The 24708-nt window shown below is 41.3% G+C and overlaps 2 protein-coding genes across 4 annotated transcripts; both read right to left on the minus strand.

Annotated features, from left to right (window-relative positions):
* Positions 1 to 258: 258 nt before the first annotated feature.
* immt (inner membrane protein, mitochondrial (mitofilin)) lies at positions 259 to 17122 on the minus strand. 3 transcript variants are annotated; one of them, XM_030739278.1, is made up of 15 exons: positions 16941 to 17121; positions 14564 to 14631; positions 14242 to 14431; positions 13430 to 13568; positions 11543 to 11554; positions 11196 to 11288; positions 9611 to 9730; positions 7819 to 7952; positions 6661 to 6764; positions 6005 to 6140; positions 5624 to 5753; positions 4886 to 5109; positions 4661 to 4792; positions 3529 to 3658; positions 260 to 1166 (listed from the first exon to the last, which is right to left on the minus strand). In XM_030739278.1, exons 1-15 carry the CDS (start codon positions 16980 to 16982, stop codon positions 559 to 561), a joined length of 2262 nt encoding a protein of 753 aa, XP_030595138.1. In that variant the 5' UTR covers positions 16983 to 17121; the 3' UTR covers positions 260 to 558. The 3 variants fall into 3 exon arrangements, with proteins under 3 accessions (XP_030595140.1, XP_030595138.1, XP_030595139.1); XM_030739279.1 differs by lacking the exon at positions 11543 to 11554 and having other exon boundaries at positions 261 to 1166; positions 16941 to 17120; XM_030739280.1 differs by lacking the exons at positions 11196 to 11288; positions 11543 to 11554 and having other exon boundaries at positions 259 to 1166; positions 16941 to 17122.
* A 603-nt stretch (positions 17123 to 17725) lies between these two features.
* Positions 17726 to 23789, minus strand: slbp (stem-loop histone mRNA binding protein). Its single transcript, XM_030739321.1, has 8 exons — positions 23352 to 23789; positions 22316 to 22462; positions 21292 to 21405; positions 21105 to 21176; positions 19708 to 19830; positions 19394 to 19549; positions 19188 to 19296; positions 17726 to 18383 (listed from the first exon to the last, which is right to left on the minus strand). The coding sequence occupies exons 1-8, from the start codon at positions 23408 to 23410 to the stop codon at positions 18321 to 18323; spliced, it is 843 nt and encodes a 280-aa protein (XP_030595181.1). The 5' UTR covers positions 23411 to 23789; the 3' UTR covers positions 17726 to 18320.
* Between the last annotated feature and the right edge of the window lie 919 nt (positions 23790 to 24708).

A 24708-nucleotide genomic window follows, 5' to 3' on the forward strand; every position in this document is an offset into this window, starting at 1 on the left:
ATGTCCAAAGACAAGACATTCCCCTAAAAAGAGTCTTTGAAAGACCTGAAAGCCTGGAGAACTACTGCTCCAAACCAACTTAAAAAGTTACAAGACAGTCTGGCTACTTGGAAGCATAACGTAAAGAAATGAGGGGTGGCTTTTGCACAGCATTTTATTTGAAAATAAATCTGTAATTCATGTTCTGTTGCACTTTTAAAACTCCTATGAGTTTTAAAGAGGTGAGAAGAATAAATAAGAAAATCATAGCATTCTTGTTCATGATTTATTTAACATGTGCAATATTCACAAAAATCCAACTTGAAATATCTTTTAATTGTTAGAATCAAGGTACTATAACATGTGGGCTGGAATTTGCCAGAGATAAATAACTGGACCAAACCTGTGGGTCTGAACTGACAAGAATAAGTTTAGAGGTGCATCGGATATTCTACAATGATTTAGTGCTTTAAAACAAAAACATTTACGCTGCACCTGAATGACATGTGGTTAAGCTCAGTTAACGTAAAAGGAATCCAGACACTTTCAGCAGTTGTTTTTTCCGTCTTAATGTGTAGCCTATGGTGCCTGTGTGGTTCCTAACCCCACAGCATTTGCATAAGCAGACAGCAAATTGACTACCTGCCTGGTTTCCAGTGTGAGTCTGGCTTCAGTCAGCCAGTCCTCCACCACTCTCCTGGCCTCTCCTCTCAACTGGTTCACCAGTTTAGCTGCTAACTCCAGGTCCCCATGCTCTAAGCAGTAGCTAGCATATGACAGAAGCTTGAACGGGTCTAAATCCTCAGCGCTCAGCTGGATAGGTGGAGCTTCCTGATTCTTCTCAAACAGCAGTACAGCTTGAAGATAGGACAAAAAGTACTGGTACAAGGAGTTATGAGATTCGTCAATGAGAGCAACACGACGGACCACCGATCGCAAGGAACTGAAGCGGGCACGGAGAGAGGCCTCACTGTACACACCGCGCTGCAGGGATTTTTCTGGAAGAGCCGATGCCAGTGCCGCAGCAAAGTCATTGTCTTGGCAGCTGTCTCGCACAGCCTGAGCAGCAGTCTCTAGAGGCACAGTGGGTATGTCAGCTTCAGCAGTCTTTAAAGAGTAACTGAGAGCCTCCACAGAGAGCCACAGCTGATGAGCCTTACGAGCCTCCTCCTCTGCTACCACATGGCCTGCAAAAGAGAGAGGAGCAATTTAAATGACTGGGTTTAAAAGAGCACAATATATCTTTATTAAAAACATGTGGAACATCAAAGCTCTTTTTGCACCCCAAATTCAGACCTTCAGTATTAACTGATATTACTCAAACATTCAACACAGCCAATATCCTCTATAGCTTTGTTGTACCAACATTTATGTACGAGGGTGGGCTGAAAAGTTCATAGGCTGACTAAGAAGGAGTTACACAGTAATTAAATTTGGCAGGTCTTAAATTCAACCTTTACTGATGCCAAGTGAATGTTTTCTTTCCAGATAAACCCACACTGGATACAGAATTGAGGACTTGGAAAAGTAGTACTAGATGTGAAAATGGCTCAAATTTGTCACCGTGGTGTTATCAAATATCTGGAGAAAAAAGGGTTAGCCGCCAAGAACATCCGTGCTGACATGGTTGCTACATTAGGGGATGATGTTCCAGCTTCATCAACTTTGCAAAAGTGGGCAGCTGAATTCAAGGGGGGTAGGGGGAGCCTTGAAGATGACCCAAAGTCCAGACGGCTTGCCACAGCCACCACCCAAGAAAACACTGACCATGTTGAGCACATGGTGATGGATGACAGACATTTAACTGTTAATCAGAGAGATAATGCTGTAGGCATCTCCTGTGAACGAGTTGAGAACATTCTGCATAACGAGCTTGGCACGACTTTTAATGCCTGATCAAAAGCGCACCAGGCTGGTCATGTCGCAGGTGAACTTGGCACTTTTTGAACCAAATCCAGCCGGTTTTCTTGAACGTTTCCTCACCCGAGATGAATGTTGGGTTCACCACTTTGAGCCAGAGACTAAGTGACAGTCCGCGCAGTGGAAACACCCGTGCTCTCCCCCACCAAAGAAGGCCAAGGTGGTGTCATTGGCAGGGAAGGTGATGGTCTCCGTCTTCTGGGATGCAAAGGGCATTGTGTTCATCAACTACCTTCAAAAAGGTCATACTATCAATGGAGAATACTCTGCCAAATTGCTGAGGCCGCTGCGAAAGGCAATCAAGTCAATAGGGCCTGGAAAACTGACAAGAGGGGCCTGTTTCACCAGGACGATGCTCCTGCACACAAGTCTGCGGTTGCAATGGCTGCTGTGTGCGACTGTGGCTTTGAGCTGGTTGATCAGCCTCCATATTCTCCTGATTTGGCACCATCTGACTATTTTCTGTTCCCCAACATGAAAAAACACTTGGCTGGAAAGCAGCATCGGACCGATGAAGAGGTCACATCTGCTGTTGAGGACTTTTTTGAGGGTCAGGATGAGAGCTGCTATTCCACGGGAATCCAAGTGAAAGAAGAAGCGTGTGGACCGCAGGGGAGACTATGTTCAAAAATAAGACACATTTGGTCAAGTTTGCATCGTGGTCAGCCTGTGAACCTCTCAGCCCACTCTCGTACATATTACATATTATCATTTACCATTCTGTATGTCTCTATAGATTACTTACACTAATGATAATACGCTTCTTTTGGCTCCCAATTAAAATTGTCAGGCTGTTTCCTCACCTGATAAATTACTGCTAGGATCATGTAAGTTATTCTTTAGTACAGACACTAAACCCATTTAACCTGTGATGAGAGCGAATGGTTGGATATCCCAGTCAGTTCTATTTGTGAGTTGTGGAGAAAAATAGTGAAGTTCGTTGAGCATTGCAACACTGCATCTTATTTTCATTTGTTCTTTTCTGACACTTTGATGAGCTCAAATGGAAAAAGGTCCTTGATTATATTGGTTTACACATTAGCATCATTAACATTCCTTTATTATGTATCAACTCCAACACGTATCCGAGGTGGGCTATCTGCAACCTACTGAATTCAGCCAAAGATTGAATGTGAGGAAAATCCAAATGTACACCATCAACAAAGTTGAGTTTTCTTGTCTGAAAAGATCAGCTTATTGTATAGCACAATACAGGATCTCAGTTTTGGGATTAAAGTTCATATTTATTCCACACGAGCGCCTAAATTTAATGGTCAATTATGCAGTAGCTCCTAAAAAAAGCAGCAGTTAACTCTTACTGTTGCATGCTGCAGCAGGTTAACACTAGGTAGGCTACCACATAAAACTTTCAGCCTAGGTGGAATGCAGTGAAGGACAACAGAGAAATTTCCAGTACTTGCCGAGGTGCTTGGATCATCTAAATCCAGTGATTTGGATGGCTGAGTGAATACTTTTGGCAATATAGTGCATATACAAGAGTTTAGCAAATATCACCAAATATCAGAATGGCTACACAGTTCCTAACCCCTGGTAATATTACATGCTCCAGCCTAGATTAATCATTTAGTGGCATTTCTTTGATTTTTGGTATATGCATGTATATCTTACTGTCTATAGCCTCCTCCACCCCCTTTAGTCTTGCGTAGGCTGTGTTCATATCCAAAGTGAAGTTATCAAGCTGTTCCTGGGTCAGCTGACGGTAGCGAGTCTCTTGTTCCAGCATCTTGCTGCTCAATACCTGAACACAACCAAAAGCATAGCTCTGAAGGAGTGTTTGCAGGGCAACATGCACCACACCATGCAGCCAGTATGAACACAGAGCAGCCTGACTGCTCTGTGTAGTCATGCTAACAATCCATTAAAGTTTGGCTTACATCCACCAAGGTCTTTAAGGTCAACTTAATGATTTATTGGTTGAAAATTGACAAAAACCTAACAAGTTATAAACTATGATTCTTGTAACTGTATGTATTGTTAATATATAGAAAGTACCACATAACGATTTAAAATGTCACATTTGACCTCTGACCTCTCTTTTAAAGTCCATAGATTGATCTAAAAGTCTAAGTGTATATACAGATGTTATATAGAGTTATGTAAAACTATGTTTCTTACTGCCATTGTTTGTATTAACATAAAGGCATATAAGGAATGATGTATGGGGACCGTAAGTATCACGTTACTTACGGTCAAACTAATGAAACTGAAAATTAATTTTTCAAACAATGTTTAAAGTTCTCCTCTGTATTGGCAAGATTCAGGAAATGATACGGCTATATGTGGATTCTAAATATCCCGTTACAGTTTGCATCCAAATATCATGTCACATTTGACCTCTGATCTCATTTTGACATTTCACGTGCTTCTCTTTCAAGTTGACTGCAAAATGTGTTAAATCTTTAAAGTATTGTCACGAGAAAGAGAATGAGCTGCCTAGTCTGTTATATCAAAAGCTCAAGTTATTCATGTCCAGTTATTTACAACTCAATACCCATTATCCATGGCCTACTCCTGCATAATGTTTGTGTGATCAAAGTAAATATCTGTCATGCTACCCTTATCTGATTTTTACTGCATTTACTACATTTAAAAAGATCAATTAAAACAAATTCAGATGTCTTCCAGAATTCCAGTCACACAGGATACTCAAAACTCAAAGCCACTAAGTCTCATAACACAGTCCTGTAGGCTGTTGCAGCTGATTTTGATATGCATGTATAATCTGGTGCAGACTGATAACCTGCTCAGCCTCAGCTCTCAGCTCTTGACCCTGGACTTTGAGCACATCCTGGACATGGTCTGTGTGAGCCGCTGCCTGACGCCGAAGCTGAGTCCTCATCTCTGCCTCCATCACTTCCCTTAACTCAGCCAGCTACAGACACACAAACACACATAAATCATAAAACATTTTATGTTCACATTAACTGACAAATTTGGAGAAAACAAACACCTTCTAGCCCTGTACCTTCTTCTCTTGCTCTAATCGGGCCTCTTCTCGAACATGTTGCAGAGCAGTGCTGACAGCCTTCTCCAGGGCTTTCTTGTCCTCAAGTTTCTGTTGTTCCAACGCTGCATCAATGTGGATCTGCTCCCTTACCTTCTGCTCAGCCAGCTCTCGATTCAGCTGGTCAATGCGACGGTGTGCATGAGCGATCAGGGCATTGAGGTCATCTGTGGACAGTTTACCAGCTCACACACAGAGACACAAAGTTATTCTTAAAAATATATACAGTACCAGTCAAAATTTTGGACACACTTTAAGTACTTCTTGATCAGGGACTATGCAAGTGTTTCTCAATTTAATTGCATACAGTAGTATACTTTATGTACTAATAATAACTGCACGAAACTTTGAAAATACAAAAGTAATTAAAAGTTACAGTGGAATGCAGGAATCATAAATAAATTATCCACATTACCACTGCTGTTATTAGCACTGAAACACTAACGATACATTACTGTAGCCACAGCGACAAAGCACAAGAGGTGCAGCACCTTCTATTCTGACACTGCACATTGCTCTAACATGTTAATCTCAGCATTGCTTCTAATGGTAAGAAACCTGAAGTATTGCTCCTCATTAGACTGGGAATGTTTGTCAAGTGTCACACTTAATCTTTCACTGTACTGTCAGCTATATTAACAACAGAATAAGTGTTGTCATATTTTGTGTGTGTGAATACATGTGTGTATGTGTTCTTACTTAGTCCTTTCCAGTTGGCCTGGATCTCTGGAGTAAGGCTGCTGACTTCCCTCTGAAACTGTTGTTTGGCTTCATTAACCAGTTCACTGTACTGGGAGACAATCTTAGCCTCTGACTCTGCAGACTGAACCTTTAGTTGGGAACAGTTGTTACCAGAGAGCAACAGAAGAATAGTGAAGTATGAATAGAAAAGGGCAAGCTAACAAGCATGGCAGTGATAGAGTTAATGCTGAAAGAATGGCAGTACTTTTTAAGTCCACTTGAGAGCAGTGTAATGCCATTGTGAAGCCAGATCTTAATTAGCATTGATGCTCACAATTTGTAGGCAGCAGCATTTATAACTGCAAATAAATGAAGGGCATTTTATGTCTTTGGTTTTACCTTCATGAGCACTTTGTCCAAGTCCACTACCATGTTATGGAGATTCTCCTCCGCTGCTAAAACCAGTGGGCGAACAGTGGACATCTTCAGCCCTTTAGATTTGTCAATCACTGACCTCAGACTGTCTAAGGCTTCACTGCAAGGAAAGAGATGTGCAAACTGAAAGGCAAGTCTAGAACTTTTGCTTGCTGATTAGAAAGACTGCCAAAATAATTTAATAGAGCTCAAGATACTGATGGAGATACAGTACCAGTCAAAAGTCTGGACACACTTACCCATTCGTTCATATGAATGGGTAAGTGTGTCCAAACTGTTGGCTGGTACTGTATAGGTGGTACATAGCATGTCATGGCCTGGTCACACCCTTGAAACCTTCAAATGATTACTACATCTTTCAGATTAACCTCGTGCCATATGCTCAGGAACCCCTGATAATTGTACGGTGGAGTCTGTGGATTTCTCATCTTAAACACCTCTACTCAGAACAGAAGAAATTGCATTTTAGAGAAAGAAATGTTAAGCTTTTCAAGTTGAGTGGAAAAGAAGTGACTCTTCATCACACAGCAAAGGGTCAATGAGAACGAATGTCAAAGACTTTATAGTTAGATGAGATGCAAAGGTATCTTTGTGTTTGAGTGTGTGTGCATGAGTGTTACTTGGCTTTTGACAGAGCAGCTCTGGCATCATTCAAAGCACAGGTTCTATCAGCAAGAGCAGCTTCGAGCTCCTTCCACTGGTCTGACTTCTCCTCAGGTGGAACCTAAGTTTAATAAGAACTGCAATCACTCTACTGCAAAACAGGTATGCTGCCCATTCGAAGTACCACGGCTTAAATATTACTAATAAAATGTTTTGTTGGGAGCACTCTTAATGCCACACAACAAGCTCTGAATTTGGTTGAAAACGAGAGAGAATCATTTAGTGAACCAATCAGCTAGCCCAGTCCAGTTTTCGTCATGTTCTCCAGTTGTGCACCGAGTTAAGCATTGTTCTCAGTACACTGTGCTAAGAAGTTCAGATAAAGTGGAACCTCATTTTCCAACCTTAATACAATATGTTTTGGAAGGTGTGAGCACAGTAATTAAACTTGTGGAGTGTGGGCCAAAACGACTGCACCAAGACATCTGAGAGGTGGTCTTGGTACCAACCTGTGAAAAGATATTTTAAGTGTGAAATTGCCCTTATATTTACAAACCGACCAGCCTATAAGTATGCCCTTCAACGGGTCCAGAATGACCCAACCTTCAAGATAAGGTTAATTACTCGTGACAACAGTTACACAGAAACCAAAGAGAAGTGTGGCCAGCAGTTCCACTATACTGACCTCTAAAATGTTGGTGCAAACAACCTGAACAGAACATGAACATCACAACAAGCCTCTCAACATGTTTTTTTTTTTTTAATAGCCATACCGACACATTGTCACTTCCCACTCCAACCTACTCCCAGATTTGGCTGCCCTTGCACAAAATGAAACTGAAGCATCACCAACTGACACAGAGGAGGAGATCCAGCAAGTCACAGTGGGTGCATTTACAGAAAAGGACTCCCAGGGAGCCTTCTAAGTGTGGCGAGAGTGCTGGCAGCAGTGCCTGTCTGCACAAAGGGTCTACTTTAAAGGGCACAGTGGCTGGCTTTTGTTTTCCAAAGGTGCAAACACTGACTTGTACCTCATATTGCATTTGGAGTACCAGCTGTGTACAGGCCCCATTTGCTGGGGATATTAAAACATAACAGTTAAAATGAAGGCAATCACATTTTACACGTGCATTAGTGTAAATACGTGCCATTTTTATGAACTATTTGTTCCTTACCTCTGATTCCATGGCCTCCTTCAGTTTGTTTATGTGGTGTGTGATAGCCTGTAGGGCTGCCTCCTGTGCTCCAATGGCCTGCAAGGTAGCTTGAGCTGAGCTTGCCAGTGAGTCTTCAAGACTAGTTGATACCGCTGTACAGCAAACGCACAGGAAGCAGGAGAGGTTGACTGGATATTTGACTTTACTGTATAATGGCACAGTAAAACATATTTACAATAATATATTTGCTTTCTATTAAAATCCTATAAAATTACACTATACCATGATTCCAAGGGTCAGAATGTAACTGTTTTAACATCTGTGTTCATACACTATATTACCAGAAGTATTCACTCGCCCATCCAAATTACTGAATTCAGGTCTCCCAATCATTTCCATGACCACAGGTCACCTACAGACCGCCAAACTTCTTGTAGTCTTCAGATTAGCTGAAGAACAGCACAGAGAGCTTCATTGAATGGGTTTCCAAGGCTAAGCAGCTGCATCCAAGCCTTACATCACCAAGGACAAAGCATAGTGTCAGATGCAGCGTGGCAAAGCACACCACCACTCTAGAGCCGTGGTGACATTTTCGCTGGAGTGACAAAACATGCTTCTCCATCTGGCAATCTGATGCATGAGTCTGGGTTTGGCAGTTGCCAGGAGAACAGTACCTGTCTGACTGCATTGTGCCAAGTGTAAAGTTTGGTGGAGGGGGTCATTTTTGTGTGGGGTTGTTTTCATGAATTGGGCTCAGCCCCTTAGTTCCAGTGAAAGGAACTCTGATGCTACTTTTTCCATCGCAGAGGTGCTGGTGCTCGTGCCAGTGCTGGTGTCAGCTTCAATGAACCGGCAAAACGCTTAAGAATGGGCCTGCGTTTCCACCATGCTTTGTGAACCGCTCCTTTACGTACGAGTGTGGGCAGGTCCTCGTCTGGACACGGAAACCGATGAGCACAAACGTGGGAGAGTATGCTCCCATTTGTTGTGCTCCAAACACATTTTACGGTCCAAACAAAACTACTGCAGCATCTGTGTGCAGCACAGAGGTAAACACAGACAGCGATTAGAGCAAGACGACAAGTATGCACTTTTCATCCTTTTATCTGTGATATGAACTGATACAAAGCAGCAAGTTCAGCCTCAGGGCCCAACCTAATTCACAGCCACAAAAATTGCTTCAATTTCTCATGTAATACACATGTAATATGGTAGAAAACTTTATGTTGAGACGGCAGAGTCACACCCTTCTGCCGCATTTGTCACGAGTTCTTGGTTCGAGTCCAGCTAGCTTGCGGGGCCCCGTCGGTGGAAAAGTGGCCTTAATGCTTCAGCATACCAGGACATTTTGGAAATTTCACGCTCCCAGATTTGTGGGAACAGATTGGGGATGTCCCCTTCCTGTTCCAACATGACTGCACACCAGTGCACAAAATAAGGTCCATAAAGACATGGATGAGGGAGTTTGGTGTGGAAGAACCTGACTGGCCTGCACAGAGTCCCAAACTCAACCGAACAGAACACCTCTGGAGACCTTGACCCAAGCCTTCATCCAACAGCAGTGTCTGACCTCACTAATGTGCTTCTCGAAGAATGGTCAAAAATTCCCATAAACACTCCTAAACCTTGTTGAAAACCTTCCCAGAAGAGTTGAAGCTGTTATAGTTGCAAAAAGTAGGCTGACATCACATTAAACCCTACGAATGGGCTGTCACTCAAGTTCATAGGTGTATGAAAGCAGATGAGCAAATACTTTTGGCAATGTAGTGTGTGTCTATGTGTGTAAAAGACAGAGAGATTGTGATCCTACATGCTACAATATCTTGTTCCTCCTTATCTTGTTGAGCAAGTCTAGCTGCCACTTCTTCTACTGGACGTTCTTTCAGTGGTTCTGTTGCCTCCTTGTGTTCATGGCAGTCTTTGCACTCCTCTGGAAAAAGCACACAAACAGAGACAAAGCAAACTTACTTTCAATAATTCTCGAGACATTCTGATTTTCATCCATGAAAGAACAGAGTCTCACAGGCACAGGATTTTCTGGTTTTTAAGTGGGCCGCAGCACTCCTAACTTTGGGAGTGGCTGATCTAGACTAATATCGAAACTACTAAGTAGCTCAGTGTTCCAACATCCACAAGAAGCAAGTTATCCCAACTAAAGATCGACAAAGTACAACACAAATCTTTGGAAAAGGGGAGCCACAACATCAGGTCGGGGGGGAGGATGTTATCATCCCCACACTCCAAGATTGGGAACCAAGTCCCAAGAACAACTGGTACATTGAATGCCAGAGGAGCTGACCTGAATGAGAATATCATGACTAAGCTGGAAACCTGGACCCTCTGTGGCCAATTACCCAAGATGACGTGAAGATGTGAATGCAGCACTACAAACAATCCCTAATGTGACACTGAAACACACGAGCTAATCTGGGGTGGCTGTGGCTCAGGAGAATAAAACAGATATTCTCCACTGAACCATCCAAGGTGTATTCACAATGGGAGGGGAACAATATGAGAACCACAGCACGGTGGTTAGCACCATCTAGAAGGCCTGGGTTCAACTCCACCTTGGCCCAGGCCCCTCTCTCTCTGTGTGGTTTGCATGTTCTCCCCGTGTCTGCGTGGGTTTTCTCCGGGTACTCCAGTTTCCTCCCACAGTCCAAAGACATGTACTTACTGGAGTTAGTTTAATTGGAAACTCTAAATTGCACATAGGTGTGAATGTGAGTGTGGATGTTGTCTGTCTCTCTGTGTTGGCCCTGCAACAGGCTGGCGACCTGTACAAAGTGTAGCCTGCCTCTTGCCCTATGTGAGCTGGGATAGGCTCCAGTCCCGCCGCGACCCTGAACAGCATAAGCAGAAGTGAATGGATGGATGGATGGATGGCTGTCACTTGACAGAAAACAATAACTACTGACAGTTAATTCAGGAAACTTTGTTCTTTGTTGTGAGCAAATCCGGTTTAAAACCGCTCTCATGTTGCTGCCACAGTGTCATTCGGTCTAACACAGTAACCTGAACCACTTGTCCATCTGTGTTAGCCCTGTGATAGACTGTTGTATGACCTGTCTAGGATGTACCCTGCGCCTCTCATCCTACAACAGTTGGGATATGCTCCAGTCCCCGCCAACCCTAAATGGGATAAGCAGTTAAGAAAATGAATAAATGAATCTGATTATGTAATTCAACTCACGCAAATGGATCACCTCAAATTTAGGACAGCTCTACTTTAGAAAACACTGAATGCATGAACCCTTTATAGCCACTCAGCAGCATTAGATAACTTCATTATAACCAGTGGAGATAAAACATAAATAAATAAAGTAATATTTTGATTTCCAGCAAACAGAATGTTTTTAAAGAAAAATATAAGCATCCAGCAGTGGAGATGTTACCTTTGACTGCTGCTGCCTCTGTGTCACATGGAGCAGGGACTGATGGGACCTCACTGATGGCTGAGATGATATGAGTCGCCTCTTTTGAGGCCTCTGGATGAAACACAAATACGAAAGGCAAAGGCAGTGTGTGAGATCGCAACTACGTCACCATGGGTAAAACCACTTGCATGCATAGTTCAAGACCATCTATCCACTGCTTTCATCATCTCTTCAGCTTCAGTGTGTAATGCTTTAAAGCTATAACAATCACTACTACAAACTACATTCTCACACTAAGGAAGTCTAACAGGAGTCTAAAATCTAACATTATGCAGAGCAGGACAGTACAGGAGCGGGCCGCTTACCCTGAGAAGCTTCTGTTGGGCAAAACAATAGAGTGCATATTTACATACACATTTCAACAAAATCACAAAAAAAGAATCATTTATGCAGCACAACACTGCGAGCTGCTCCTTCTCCCTTGGCTCCTTAACACAGTCCCCTGGCATGCAGTTATGGAAAAATGAATAAATAAAAACAGTAGGAAACCATTAACCTGGGCTGATTGAAACTGCTGTTAGCAGCTAACAAAGCTCACTGTCCCCCCTCCAGACCGGTGTAGCCTTCATTAAATGCAGAGTTTGCTTTAGCAGATATTAAATGTTGAGTTGGTTTGATCACTTCAATTTCTTCTCAAAGAGATTTAAAAGTGAGACCCAACAATACGACCCATCAAAATCCTACTATAATTTTATGAAACCGCAGGTTCTAAAATTCAGACCACTAAGAATCAAACAAACCCTGAACCGTTTGATGAACAGTTGCATGAAATAAGTGCGTGAGAACAAATTACAGCCTGACTGCCTGCATCTCACATGATCGCAACAAAACCCATCCACAACAGACACACACACACAAAAAAAATAAAAACCCTCCCTTGTGCTACAGTTAGGTCCATGCCTCTGTACACTATCACAGATTTTAAATCTAACAGTGAGGATGTGATTCAAGTGCAGACTTTCAATTTTAATTCAAGGTGTTTAACAAAGTATTACATTAACTGTGCAGGACTTACACAGAACAACCGTCAACATAACAGAAGAACATGGAAGTGCAGGACTTGCACATCACATCATTAAAAATAGTATAAATTTGAAAGGAAAATTGATATATCAAATGATACAATATTAATTTTTTTTACTTTACCAGTGCATGTGGCCCTCACGCTGTCTGCCGAGAAAAATTCTGGCCCTTGGATAAATGGGTTGAGATCAGGTGACACTGATGATACACTTCAGAGTTCATCCTGCTTCTACCATCAGCAGTCACACATGCCCATACCATAACATTACCTCCACCACGTTTGACAGATGTGGATCATGAGCTCTTTCTCTCCTTCTCCATACCTTTTTCTCTTCCCATCATTCTGGTACAAGTTAATCTTTTTTTTCATCTGTCCAAGGAAATTCTTCAAAAACTGAACAGACTCTTTCAGATGCTTTATGGCAAACTGGCCTTCCTGTTCTTGAGTGTAACCAGTGGTTTGCACCTTGTTGTGAACCCTCGACATTCATCAAGGCGTCTCTCAGTTGTTCACTTTGACGATGTGTCTACCTCATCGAGTCTGTTCTTGAATTTGCTTGATGTCGCAATGGCGTTTTTCTTAACCAAGGAAGAATACTGCCATTATCACTTTAGCTTTCTTCCACTGTCTTTCGGGCCTTTCAGTGTTGTTAAGATGGCTAGGACATTTCTTCTCTTTAAGAATGTACCAGACTGCTGATTTGGCCACTCCTAAGGTTTTTGCCATCTCTCTAATAATTAGATTTAGGCTGGGTTTTCAGCCCAATGCTTGACTTCATATTGTGAGTTCCAACAGCTACCAAATACAAGTTCTACAATTGTAATCAACTCTGTTTACGTTGTAATAGAATAATGAGGGAGCAGGCCTCACCTGGCCATAAAACCATCTCAGTCAATTGTCAAAATATTTTTAAGGCTCTGAAAATGAGCGATTATATGTAAAACTGGCTGTAACTGCACTGTGGTGGTGTACAGAAGCAAAGCAACCAAAAAGATTTGTCCATGTCCAAAAACTAAAGGACCCGACTGTAGCTCTTGCTAAAGTATTTGTATAAAGGACAATGTTTTGCTATGATGACTGAAACACTGCTGGACCCAGTGACAGAATGAAATCAGTCATAACCACAGCAGGTGCTAATAAGTCAAAACTGATCATATCACAGACTTACCCTCTATGCTCTGTGCAGTCGCGACAGGACGGGAGTCTTTGTCTGGACTCTCTGGTGCCTCTTTGACATTCTTCTCTGATTTGGTTTTGGACACTTTCACCTGTTTTTCTATCATAGACGGTGGCTGGGCCAACTCCATCTTAACAGGAACCATTTAAAGCAAGCCATAGATTATTACAGTGTGGTTGTATAAATGTGTATATCCTTTCTATAGATGTAGATATTTATATTGCAATGTATGGAAGTTTATTTAATGCTATGCTGATCCATTTTTACTACTGAATATCTCCAATTCTATGTCCAATTTCCACACAGACACACTCGAAAGGTTTGAGGGATTTCAATGCCATCTGAAAAGCTATTTGAACACAATAAATCCTCTTTAAACCGTCTCTGACAGAAACATACAGCGGCTCACAAACAGAAAAAAGAGCAATTAAAAAAAAGGATGGGATTGTTCTTCACTGTTCTTTAGCCAACAGTGAAGATATACACCAGGGCTCTTCAACTCCAGGCCTCGAGAGCCCCTGTCCAGCAGGTTTTAGATGTGTCTCTGATCCAACACACCTGAATCAAATGGCTGAATTACCTCCTCAGTATGCAGTCCAGTTCTCCAGAGTCCTGCTAATGACTTCTATATTTGACTCAGGTGTGTTGAAGCAGAGACACATCTAAAACCTGCAGGACAGGGGCTCTCGAGGCCTGGAGTTGAAGAGCCCTGATATACACAAACACTGGGCACTGTAACTATAATGAGGATCAGTTAAGGACAGTGCAGTGAAGAGTGGGTTATTTTGCTTTTCATTCCTTACCCGTTTCTTTACTGGGACCCCTGTATCTTTGGGAGCGGGTCCCAAAGCCAGGCCCAGCAGCCAGTCTGAGTACGGGACATTCTTCTCGACTGCTGCTCTGAACTTGTGGTCCCATTTGGCATACAATATTGTTCCTCCAATGCCGCCACTTACTGTCAACAAGCCAGCAGCAACAACTTTGGAAGCACCACTATAATGTTAGAGCAGACATGAATTAGTAATGCCAGGATGCAATTTTACAATGTCTTGCTAAGAAGACAGCTGAATGTCATGTGCAGTTCCTCAACAATTCATCACTGTCCTGTGTGTGTTGATGTATTACCTGCTTTCTCCTGCTGTGTAGTGCCGGCACTGCTGCAGATTGGTTAGAGGGATTTTCCCATAGTTCTTCTGAAAGGACGAGGAGAACGTGACAGAGAATAAGAAAGTGAATTCTCTCCTATCAGACGGAACAGGCACACACATTATGTTACGTACACCTTAGTGCAGTCTTAAAGGTGCTGCTCAGCAGTGGCAGCAAACCAGGAGAGGTAACCGTGTCAGCTGATGTGTGTTATGTGATGCATTCAAAGTAACAGTGGTTCCCAAAGTGTACTGCAGGGGGGCCTCAGTAATAACAGAAATTCAGTTTGAAATTACTGACAAATATGCATAATTACATATTCATATAAATGTCTGTATTTATATAAAAAGTGAATTAAAACTGGTAACAGAAGGTGGTTAGTTTGTGATAGTGTTCATTACGCTGGCCTAAATTTACTGCTCTTGTATTGAAGTTTGTATTCCAGTGGCAAGTGGGTCACATATGACTGGGAAGTATCAGCAATTTATAGCCAAAAGCCTGTGGTGTTTATGTTTTTTAATTAGATTTTCAAGGAAAAGTGGGCCGCAGCACTCTTAACTTTGGGAACCACTGCCTTAGTGTAATCAATAAGTAGAATTTCAGTGAAATCAACACACTACACAATGTCTTCATTGTAAAATCACAGTTAATTATCCTTGACCTAAAAAGAATGGAAAATACACACGGAGATTTATTGAACCACACATACATCGAAATCCATTACACTATTGCATGAAGCAAAAACAGAATTTGCACAATTCTGACGAGCTTGAAAGTCAGTATTTGCTTTGACCACCTTTATTCTTCTTCACAGCCTGAACCCTTTTCGGCAAGCTTTCTTTAATTTCTTTAAATAGTCTCCAGGAATAGTTCTCCAGGCTTCTACAAGGACATTCCAGAGCTCTTCTTTGGCTGTTGGCCGCCTTTGGTTCCATTCTCTGTCAAGATGATCCCACACTGCTTCAATAACATGGAAACTGGCTGCCCCCCCCCCCAAAAAAAAATCATTTTCAGTTCAGCCTCATCAACTGAATGGCTTCAGTAAAAAGGCAGCAGTCAAGAAGCCTTTCTTAAGGAAGAGAAATAGGTGAATAGGTGAATGAGGCATGTTGTACAAAGCACTTTGAGTGCTCAAGCAGAGTAGAAAAACTCTATAAGAACCAGTCCATTTAAAAATGGTCAGGTATAAGGACTGGACTGAAAATGAATGAAAAAAGCAGCCAATGCTCAAAGAAAATTCTCAGAAAGCCTGGAGAATTATTTCTCAATGCTAAAACAAGAAACTCTGGCTGCCTGGAAGCAAAATATAAAGAAATGAGCGTGACTCAAGACTTTTGCACAGTACTCTAGTGAGCTACAAAGCTTGTGAAAAGAGTAGCACTAGTTCCTGCGTAATATCAGTTTGTAATTGCACATCACATTTGTGTGATTACAAACTAATGCTGCAGACCAAGATTAGTGCAGTTAACGAGGTTACTGTTAACTCAAATTAAAATATAATACAGACTTTCTGTATACCTACAAAAACTGACAAAAAAAAACACAAGAAACGTCTTTGTGAATCTGCTCTTATTTGTCAACACAACCAATATGAAAAAGCAAATCACCAGGCTACTGGTATAAGAGCTACTGTCTTACCACCACACAAACCGTCCTGAACAACTCTGATCAATCACTTTATACATCTTTAAGAACAAAAACATCTGTAATGGAAGACTCCTCAATCATTCGGACCCACAGCCATGAGGCTTTTCAGATCTCATACAAATTGCAGATCAGCTGTCAGACATATGAATTTCTGGGATGAATAGTTTTCCTTCTTCGTGCGTTAGCATCTGGGAATTTTACTGAGAGAACCTGCAGCAGGATTTCATTTCAATCATCAGCTCTATTTAAAACTTACTGCCGTTAGCATAGTGACATTTTAAAATACTGGCTAGGTTACCTTTAATCAAAATTCTGGATAATAACAGTGAAAACAGAGTTAAAACGCAAGTTAACAGAAGCGGTTTTGTTTGTTTGTTTGTTTGTTTGTTTGTTTTTTAGTCATGATGACCTCTCCCCTTAGCAAAACTCGTTAGCTTGCTTATGGTTGAAACGCCATTAGCCATATGTCACTGGAAGGAAACCAACTAGCAGTGACATGCTGCTCTGTTCTCTTTCGTGCTTTCTGGAGACAGCGTCCACAACCAATAGTACTGCTTCAAAATACAGCGCTTGGCAGCATCGCAGGGTTAACAGCCCAAACTTATGCATGATAAAATCCACAGTGGCACCTTGAGGCAGCCTCTGGGTCACTGAATGACAACATGCTAATGGTAGCCCACTGGAGAAGAAAAGTGATTAGGAGTCTTACCCGGGCCGTAGCATTAGCTCCTCTCAGACAAGCTCTCAGCATGGTCTTCCCTGCCTTTGATGTCAGAGTCCCTAAATAATTTGACCTGCACAGAAAACAGCAGATTATCTCTTTGGTACGCTGCTTCGTCTTCTCGCGTTTCCCCCCCTCTCTTCTTCTCAGTAATTTCAGTAGATTCAACGTTTGCGTGCACAACAGCGCCCCCCCTTGAGACGTTGTCAAAGTGTATTTCCGTTCTACGTCATTTGCGTCAAATATTGTTTAAACTGTATTTGATGTTCCACACAAGATTCATGACACAAGATCCATTCTCTTCCTCTTCTTCAGGGTCTCGGAAGGGGGCTGTTCCAGCCGTCAGAGAGTACAGGTCACCAGCCTGTCGCAGGGGTAACAGACACACTGCCATTCACACCTTTGGGCAATTTAGAATCACCAATTAACCTAATCCCACAAGTGCAGTTATACCGGTTTACTCCCACAGTCCAAAGACACAAGTTAGAGCTGGATAGGGCTTATTTTTTGCCAGCTTGATACATATTTTCCAATAAATAGTTAAACATCTTCAAATAAATCAATCCAGCATCTGCCAATATCAACTGTATAAATGAGTCAGAAAGCTGTGTGAAGCTTAGCAGAAGGGGAGAAACTCCAGGCTAACGCTGTAGTCAGAACACGGTTTTTAAATCACTGCCTCTGTGGGACAGCGGTGCAGCACACCTTTGGCTCACTGAGAAGGGTTTAATTTGCTGCTGTTCTAGCCAACAATCACAACAAACAGTGAAACATTCAAGTTTGTTTTTTTATTTCAAGAACTATTAAAGATACAGCAATAAGAAACAGTTATATTTCTATTTAAAAAATGCAAAAAACAAACCACAGCCGAACATGTCAAAGAAAACTCAAAATGGGACACATTTGAAAAAGTCTTGTTATCAAGTCACTGCCTCTGCTTCCTTTAAACTATTAAGATTATCCCTTTCTCCATCAGTCGGGTTCTATTCATTTGGAGTATCCAGGATGAATTCTCACATTTGCACCCAAAGGAAGTCAACACAACTAGATGTGCGCTCTAGCAGGAAACTAGTTGGCAAAGCAAGTGTTTTTCTGAATACCGAATCCTGAAACCTGTACACACTTTGAAATTTGATTAAAAATGTAAAATCTTGAAATAGAATACACTCCGAGCACACCAAGAACCTGATGAAGAAAATTATGATGAGAAACAAAATTTTATGTTTAAGTATAATCAATGACTACCAGCCAAAGACATAGCAGAGTGAAGCACTTCGAGCACAGCATTTTTCCAAGGCAGCCAGAGCAGTCGCTCCGAGTGGACTGTGGTACACTGATGTCAGGGGACACAACCAAATGATTCAAAATTTACGCCTCATCAGGCTCCGCTGTCTTCTGTACTTTGACTGGAGTTCCCCAACAGTCTTCATCCTGAGTAAAAAAACACAAACAATTTACTTTAATACAGTGTTTGTACTTTAATACAGTGTTTGTACTTTAATACAGTGTTTGTAAAGGGTGTTTTTTTTTTCTTCTGCTTATTACAATCACTTTCACGACACTCTTCCAACATATAGCATAAAAAAAGCAGCCCATCCTACATCTGTGGGATCCCCTTCATAATAAGGTCTGCAAAATTCTCAAAAAGCCTGTGATGTGGGTATACGTTAACCCTTTAACAGCCGCCGACACACCCGTTACCTGCCCTTACTTGCCGTGAACAGCTGGTTAACGCCGAGCGTCTCACCGCTGAGACTCTGAATTACCGTAATTACACGACTGTTTGTCCTATCGTAAAAATTCAAACAGTTTCTGAAAGTTGAGAAATTGCGCGTCGCAGCCAACATAGAGTTACAGCAACTGTTGCTGGAAGTCCGCGAATGGTGGCACTTTTGAAGTTCATGGGCCTGCTGGTAAATAAAGGGTTAATCTAATGCAACTCAACTAAAGTAATATTTTACAGTTCTGTGAGCAGCTGTTAGTGTCTGAGAATATGTGAGGAGCTATTCTGGAAAAGATCTATGTAATGTTCTCCTCAGAGGAAAACTGGTGATCATTCAGAGAATGTTATTACAGTTACAATAACTTATTAAACTGTATAAATTCTGTATTTGCCTAAACCGAAATATTCAGGCAATAGTTCTTAAACCAGAACTATGACATCACTTTTCCTGATGTCACAACAGTGTGTGCGTTTTGGTTTGAGTCTGCAGCACTAAAATGACTTCACCTCACCTCCACTGAAAGGCTGTGCGCTGGCTGTGAGGCCTGGGCATTCTGGGAGTCTGTAATAGTTGGGAAATCCAGTTCAATGTCCATTACATCATCAAGATCAAGCTCCTCACTGGAGGGAAAGGAAAACACACACATATACATGAGAACAGCCACCAAATGACTGTGCAGAATGTGTACAGGTATTTGAAGGTTGAGTATTTTCTTACATGTTATCAAGGGTCTTGTCTTGGCCTTCCTCTGCAGGGGGGTCCCAGGCATGTAGTTTGACCTTCCAGAGTTTGATCTGCTGGTCCCAGGAGCGCCGGCTGTACTTCCTAAACTTGTTGGGAGTTTTTGGATGAACACCTGGCTGACGCAAGTGTCTGGGAACAAGAAAGGGGGCTTAATGTTTTACCACTGTATGAAACACACGAGCACTTCAATCTTTTTCTTCTGCATGTGTCCATACAACTGTAACTTTCTATTAAGTTTTGCACTGGATGTTTCATAACTGTGTGAATATGCATTTCTGTTGACCTACTTAGGAACTTCTTTGATGTATCGGTCATAGGCCAGTGTGTTCTTGCCGTAGTTGATCTGTTTCTGTCGTCGTAGTAATACGGCTTCATCAGTTTCCATGTTTTCTCCCTCTTTGGAGTCACAGCTGCAGCACAGACAGACAGGTTCACCCCCCATTCATGTGCACAACACACAAAAATACAAAGGTGCAACTCTGATATTCATCATGAATGAAGCCTGTAATTAGCAGCCTGACTCCATCACCATGATTTTATTCTTAAATACTCTGAAATGACTGTAAACACAAAGGTGTCTAAATATATTCTCATGTGAAACGCCTGAATTACCAGCTGCTCAGTTTAACCTCTCTCTCTTTCAGCACCGACAACACTGGGAATGAGTGAAAGCCCAGAGGCCAACTGTCCAATTCAATTCCAATTTAAGGAGGTCCAGTTAGAGAAAATGTCCTCAGATAAGGTCGGGAATATCATAAAGTTTCCCATGCATTATAATTCAGTGTAATATCTTTTGAAGTAGCCTAACAGCTGGATCACAGTGTGTGTATACAGTCAACAACTGGCTGTCAAGTAAAAGACAGTACAGTTCAATAGTATTTCAACCATGTTTATTATTCATTTTTACTAGAGTATCCTCCAGGGTGCTCTAGTAATAAAATAATCTTGGTTCAAGTCAAATAAGGTTTGCAGTCAAGAATAAATGTTTGCCCCCCCCCTTTTTCCTGAACTACACTTCGAGTAAATCGTCTGAGCTTTGACCTCTTTTCTGTTTCCCTGACAGACTTCTTCAGACTTGTTTTCACTCGTGCTCTGAATCAATGATCTGATTGGCTGATGGAGTGTACAGATGCAGTCCAGTATTGTGGAAAACACGAGGTAAGGCTATACTTCACATGTAACTGAACCCTTTCTTTAACACCTGTCACAAGGCCAGAAATTCTTACCACCTCATACCACAACCCACACATTAATTTAAAATTTTTGTAGATACTTATATCATTTTGATTTACTGAGCAATTCACTTTTTGAGCTCCTCTAGCATCACTTGTTTTACTTTCAGAGTTATTGTGTTCTGTGATATATTATTATTTCATGTTATGGTGCTATAGTACAGTGGTTTTCTCACTGTTCTGGGACAACCATGAATCAGGGTATACTACGCTGGAGCTACCTGCACAAACATAAACACGCGCCTGTTAACGGCCTCTTAGTTCAATACAAGAATTCAAACAATGTACCACTACTTCAAAGTGTGCGTGGCAGCGTTTTATGAGAAATTACACACGTGCACACGTGTACAGTGGCAACTGGATGCATGGTTTGAGAAGTCAGTGATTTGTTAATTCATGAATATTGTGAGTTTAAAGGTCAATCAGAGGCAAAATGAGAGAATGAAAGATACCTCCCAGAAGAGCCAGATGAGACCTTTCTCTCTCTCTGGGTAACATCTGCACCCAGTATCCTCCTCCTGTAACTGAACACAGTGCAAACACAGTGACTCTGCAAATAGCTGCAATACAAAAAAACAAGAAGAGTATATGCATTCCAAAAAAAAAGATTAGATTATAATATAGAAACTGTTTAATTACCGCTGCATATCTCTGTGTACATCCCTCCTCATCTCATCGTCCTCCACCTGGCTGCCCCAGTCAGCCTGTCTTCCACAGCGGGACACTGGACCTGCGCTCTCTGGAGTCGTGAAGCTAGGAAGGAAAAAAAAAAACAGAGGGTACACAGCACAATGAACACACTGAGGAGAATGCTGCTACTACAGCACCAGCAGATGTTGTGGCCACATGTTAGCAATGGAGTCAGTAACCTGTTCACCCAAGAATTCACAACAGCCACAGAGCAGCTAGTTAACGCAGCAAGTTTCTTTTTCAATAGATAATATTTTATAGACTATAATATTACATTATTTGGTTCATGAGTTACTCATTTAAATGTTTTATTAGCAGAAATTGGCAGACAGTGAAAGGTCTAACTGGTTTCACTCACAGCAACAGAGTTTAAATACACTGAGATACAGCACATATGTCAGTGTCATTAGTCACTGATGACAGTGGATGCTACAAAACTCACTTGTGCTTCAGAAAGAGCTATTATTAAATAGTTTTTAAATGTTTAAAAGATAAATGGTGCAACAGGCACAGAGTAAGAATAATTAAGAGTGGAGAACATCTAAGAAGAACTGTAGTGTTAAAGAAAACTCAGGAGAAAAATGAAATTAAATCATTATGCTAATTTACCAAATATTACTTTACAATCACAATGTTATTTATTTTAACCCCTTAAGTCATAAACCTAGTTAACTGGGTCAGAAGTACACAGACCAATTCAAATTAAGGATTTTACTATAACACACTGCACAATACCATCTATATTTAATGCAGCACCTTTGAACAGGGTAATTAATACAGGCAGGCTTTGTAGGCTTTTATTGCACATTAGTCTAAAATTACTAAACACATTTCCTGCACAAACGGAAAGACCTGCCAAAAAAAAATAAAAAAAATCATAAGGCTTCATCTGCCTTTTGGCTTTCAGTCAATTAAAAGTCACCTGCAGTAATTATGTTTATCACTTTGCACATAAATCTGCCCTTACTCCTACCTAGCATGCCTGCTATCAGGGTGGTTGTAGCTGGGGTCAGTATGCCTGCCTCTTCCCCTTTCTACACCATCTGCCTCACTGCTGGTCCGCAGACTTCCATTGATCCCTCTCTTCCTGCAGTGGGACCACCGAGATGGTCCAAAGCTCCTAGACAACAAGACACAATACACATAAACATGAAAAATTCATCCTTGTTTTCATATTAAGATTATTTCCTGCATTTCTCAATTGGTCATTCCTGACATTCATGTGTCAAACTAAAAAAAGAAGCATGGCTGTTAAAAATGTAGCTTAAAACTACTCAGAGGAAGCAAATAACGTTTTTGGAAGGATTCCTAAACACAGATGGCCGCATGTATGCTTCCCATACAGGAAAACCTTTGAAACGGCACAGCAGCAGTAATATTTTCAAAACACTTCAGGAGTTTGTTTTTAAATTTCTCTGCTTAATTATAGTCTGGAGAAGCCAAAGCGTTGAGGTGAATTTATAAAGGAGAGGTCGAGTGCAGCGGGTAAAACTGCAGCTCTGTCAGTGGGAAAAGTTCTCTCGCCATTTACTTCCTTCTTCTCAATGTTCAGATGTGTTCATTCATTCATCCATTCATGGAGCGGTGGGGGAGGGGGGGGGTGCTCCGGGCAGAGCCTTAAAATATCGGACATTTAAATTCACTTGTATTCTGATTATAACGACAGTTGTAAACCTCTTGTCACGTTTCACTCACTTTATGTTCTTTCAACCGTTTTCTATGTTTAACGGCCCCCCCAAGCTAACATATGCCCCACTATCAGGTCCACTAGCAGCCAGGATACTAGCTTCATTAACACGAGCCTAAAGAAAACAAAGCAAGTCACACAGGCTAGCACATAACGGTCACCGCGTCTACTAAAGCGCTGCAGCATTCAGATCAAGAAATTTGTATAGCGTTCAAAACGCCTACAACGTTTTTCCAAACAAAAGACTGGCTAATCTAGCACAGTAGCTTCCGTTTACCGCATACAGCTGGTAATAACAGACTGAGGCAGCTATGTAACTGACCTTTTATCATGTTCGATGTTGTGATCCTCATGCCGCCTGTCTTTGGTCCAGTTAGACATTTTCTCGATTAAAAGAGAGTACACAGTAGCAAACTTCCCTGCGCTCAGCTCAGACTCTACAGTACATTCACAGTCTGAACATACGCGCCAACTCTGAAAGACGCGCGGCCTCAAACAATCTAACCGGTCACGTGGCCGGAAAAGGCGGCTACACCGCTAAATATTAGAACAACGCAGCAAGACCAGACTTCCCGCGTTGACGGTTCTGCTTGACAGAAAAGGCTTGGTCACGCCAGATCCCCAGTTTAGAAATAGTTACGTGGTTTCTTTGTGACCGCTACTAAAGCTCTACTGACGGATATATTCCGTTTTTATTACAGTGCGATACACACCGTCTCCGACCTGGCTCTAGCAGTCAAGGAACTTCGACCGAGCGGATGTGCTCGATCGACCAATGGACATAGAAGGGTGGGACTGTTTGCTGCAGCTCTCTCTTGTCGCTCTTTTTTTTTTTTTTTTTTTTAACTGTGATCCTTTCAGTGCGCTTTTTCTTTCTTTTGTTCTGAACAAAATTTTATTGAACTTTCGAAGCAGACATTCAAATATATATGAGATGGTAAAATTGCAGTGTTTAAGGAGATATGTCAGAAATCCGACAAGCAGTAAAGGAACATTTACACGAAAAAAAAACTCGCTCCATCAACGAAGAAGAGTAGTGGCAACGCTCGTTATATGTTTGACATGTAACAACAATAATTTTGTCTTAAATTGATTCTAGATTCTAAATTTATGTACAGCACTTCGGTCAGCTGTTGTGTTAAATGTGCTATATAAATAAACTTGACTTGACATAGTTTCTTTTGAAAAATTAAGAAATTTGTCTATTCAAAATGTTACTGTTTTGTAGAAGACAATTAAAAGAATAACGACCGTGTTTACTGAAAAGTCATGTAATCCATTTTTTAAACAAATGCCAAAGATGACATTTTCTTTGGATAATTTAGGGAAATCCTTAACTTTAGTAAATAACCAGTAATGCAGCTCTTCCTATAAAACACAAGCAAATTTACTTTCATAAAACAAATGTGCAGTTGTCTCGATATTTTCATCATAGAATGAGCAGTTATAATGATCTATAGCAAAGCCCTGTCATAAAAATTTCCCAGAGGGGTAACATCACTAATGATTTTAAAGTGGATTTCTTTCACTTTTATTGCAATTTGGAAATTTTAGAATTTTTTATCTTAACTTTTCAGATTAATCTCTAGAGAAGTACTGTAAAACTTTTTTGTTTGAAGAGAAAGAATATAATTTCTTGATTAAAAACTCTCCAGATTGTGACATTAGGGAATTTCAAG

Source organism: Archocentrus centrarchus, chromosome 10 (assembly GCF_007364275.1).
Source record: "Archocentrus centrarchus isolate MPI-CPG fArcCen1 chromosome 10, fArcCen1, whole genome shotgun sequence".
Lineage (NCBI taxonomy): Eukaryota > Metazoa > Chordata > Actinopteri > Cichliformes > Cichlidae > Archocentrus > Archocentrus centrarchus.

Bases quoted from the DNA above. Each gene is read 5' to 3' on its own strand.
- immt (XM_030739278.1), bottom strand. From the start codon at position 16,982: ATGCTGAGAGCTTGTCTGAGAGGAGCTAATGCTACGGCCCGG. The intron at 6,141-6,660 runs GTAACACTCATG...CTTTCCTTGCAG, and splicing joins GCTGCTCTGTCAAAAGCCAA to TGAAGCCTTAGACAGTCTGA. The intron at 3,659-4,660 runs GTTATCAGTCTG...GGTTGTGTTCAG, and splicing joins TGAGAGCTGAGGCTGAGCAG to GTATTGAGCAGCAAGATGCT.
- slbp (XM_030739321.1), bottom strand. From the start codon at position 23,410: ATGTCTAACTGGACCAAAGACAGGCGGCATGAGGATCACAACATCGAA. The intron at 22,463-23,351 runs GTCAGTTACATA...CTTGTTGTCTAG, and splicing joins AACATCGAACATGATAAAAG to GAGCTTTGGACCATCTCGGT. The intron at 21,406-22,315 runs GTAGGAGTAAGG...TTTCCTTCCTAG, and splicing joins CCTGATAGCAGGCATGCTAG to CTTCACGACTCCAGAGAGCG.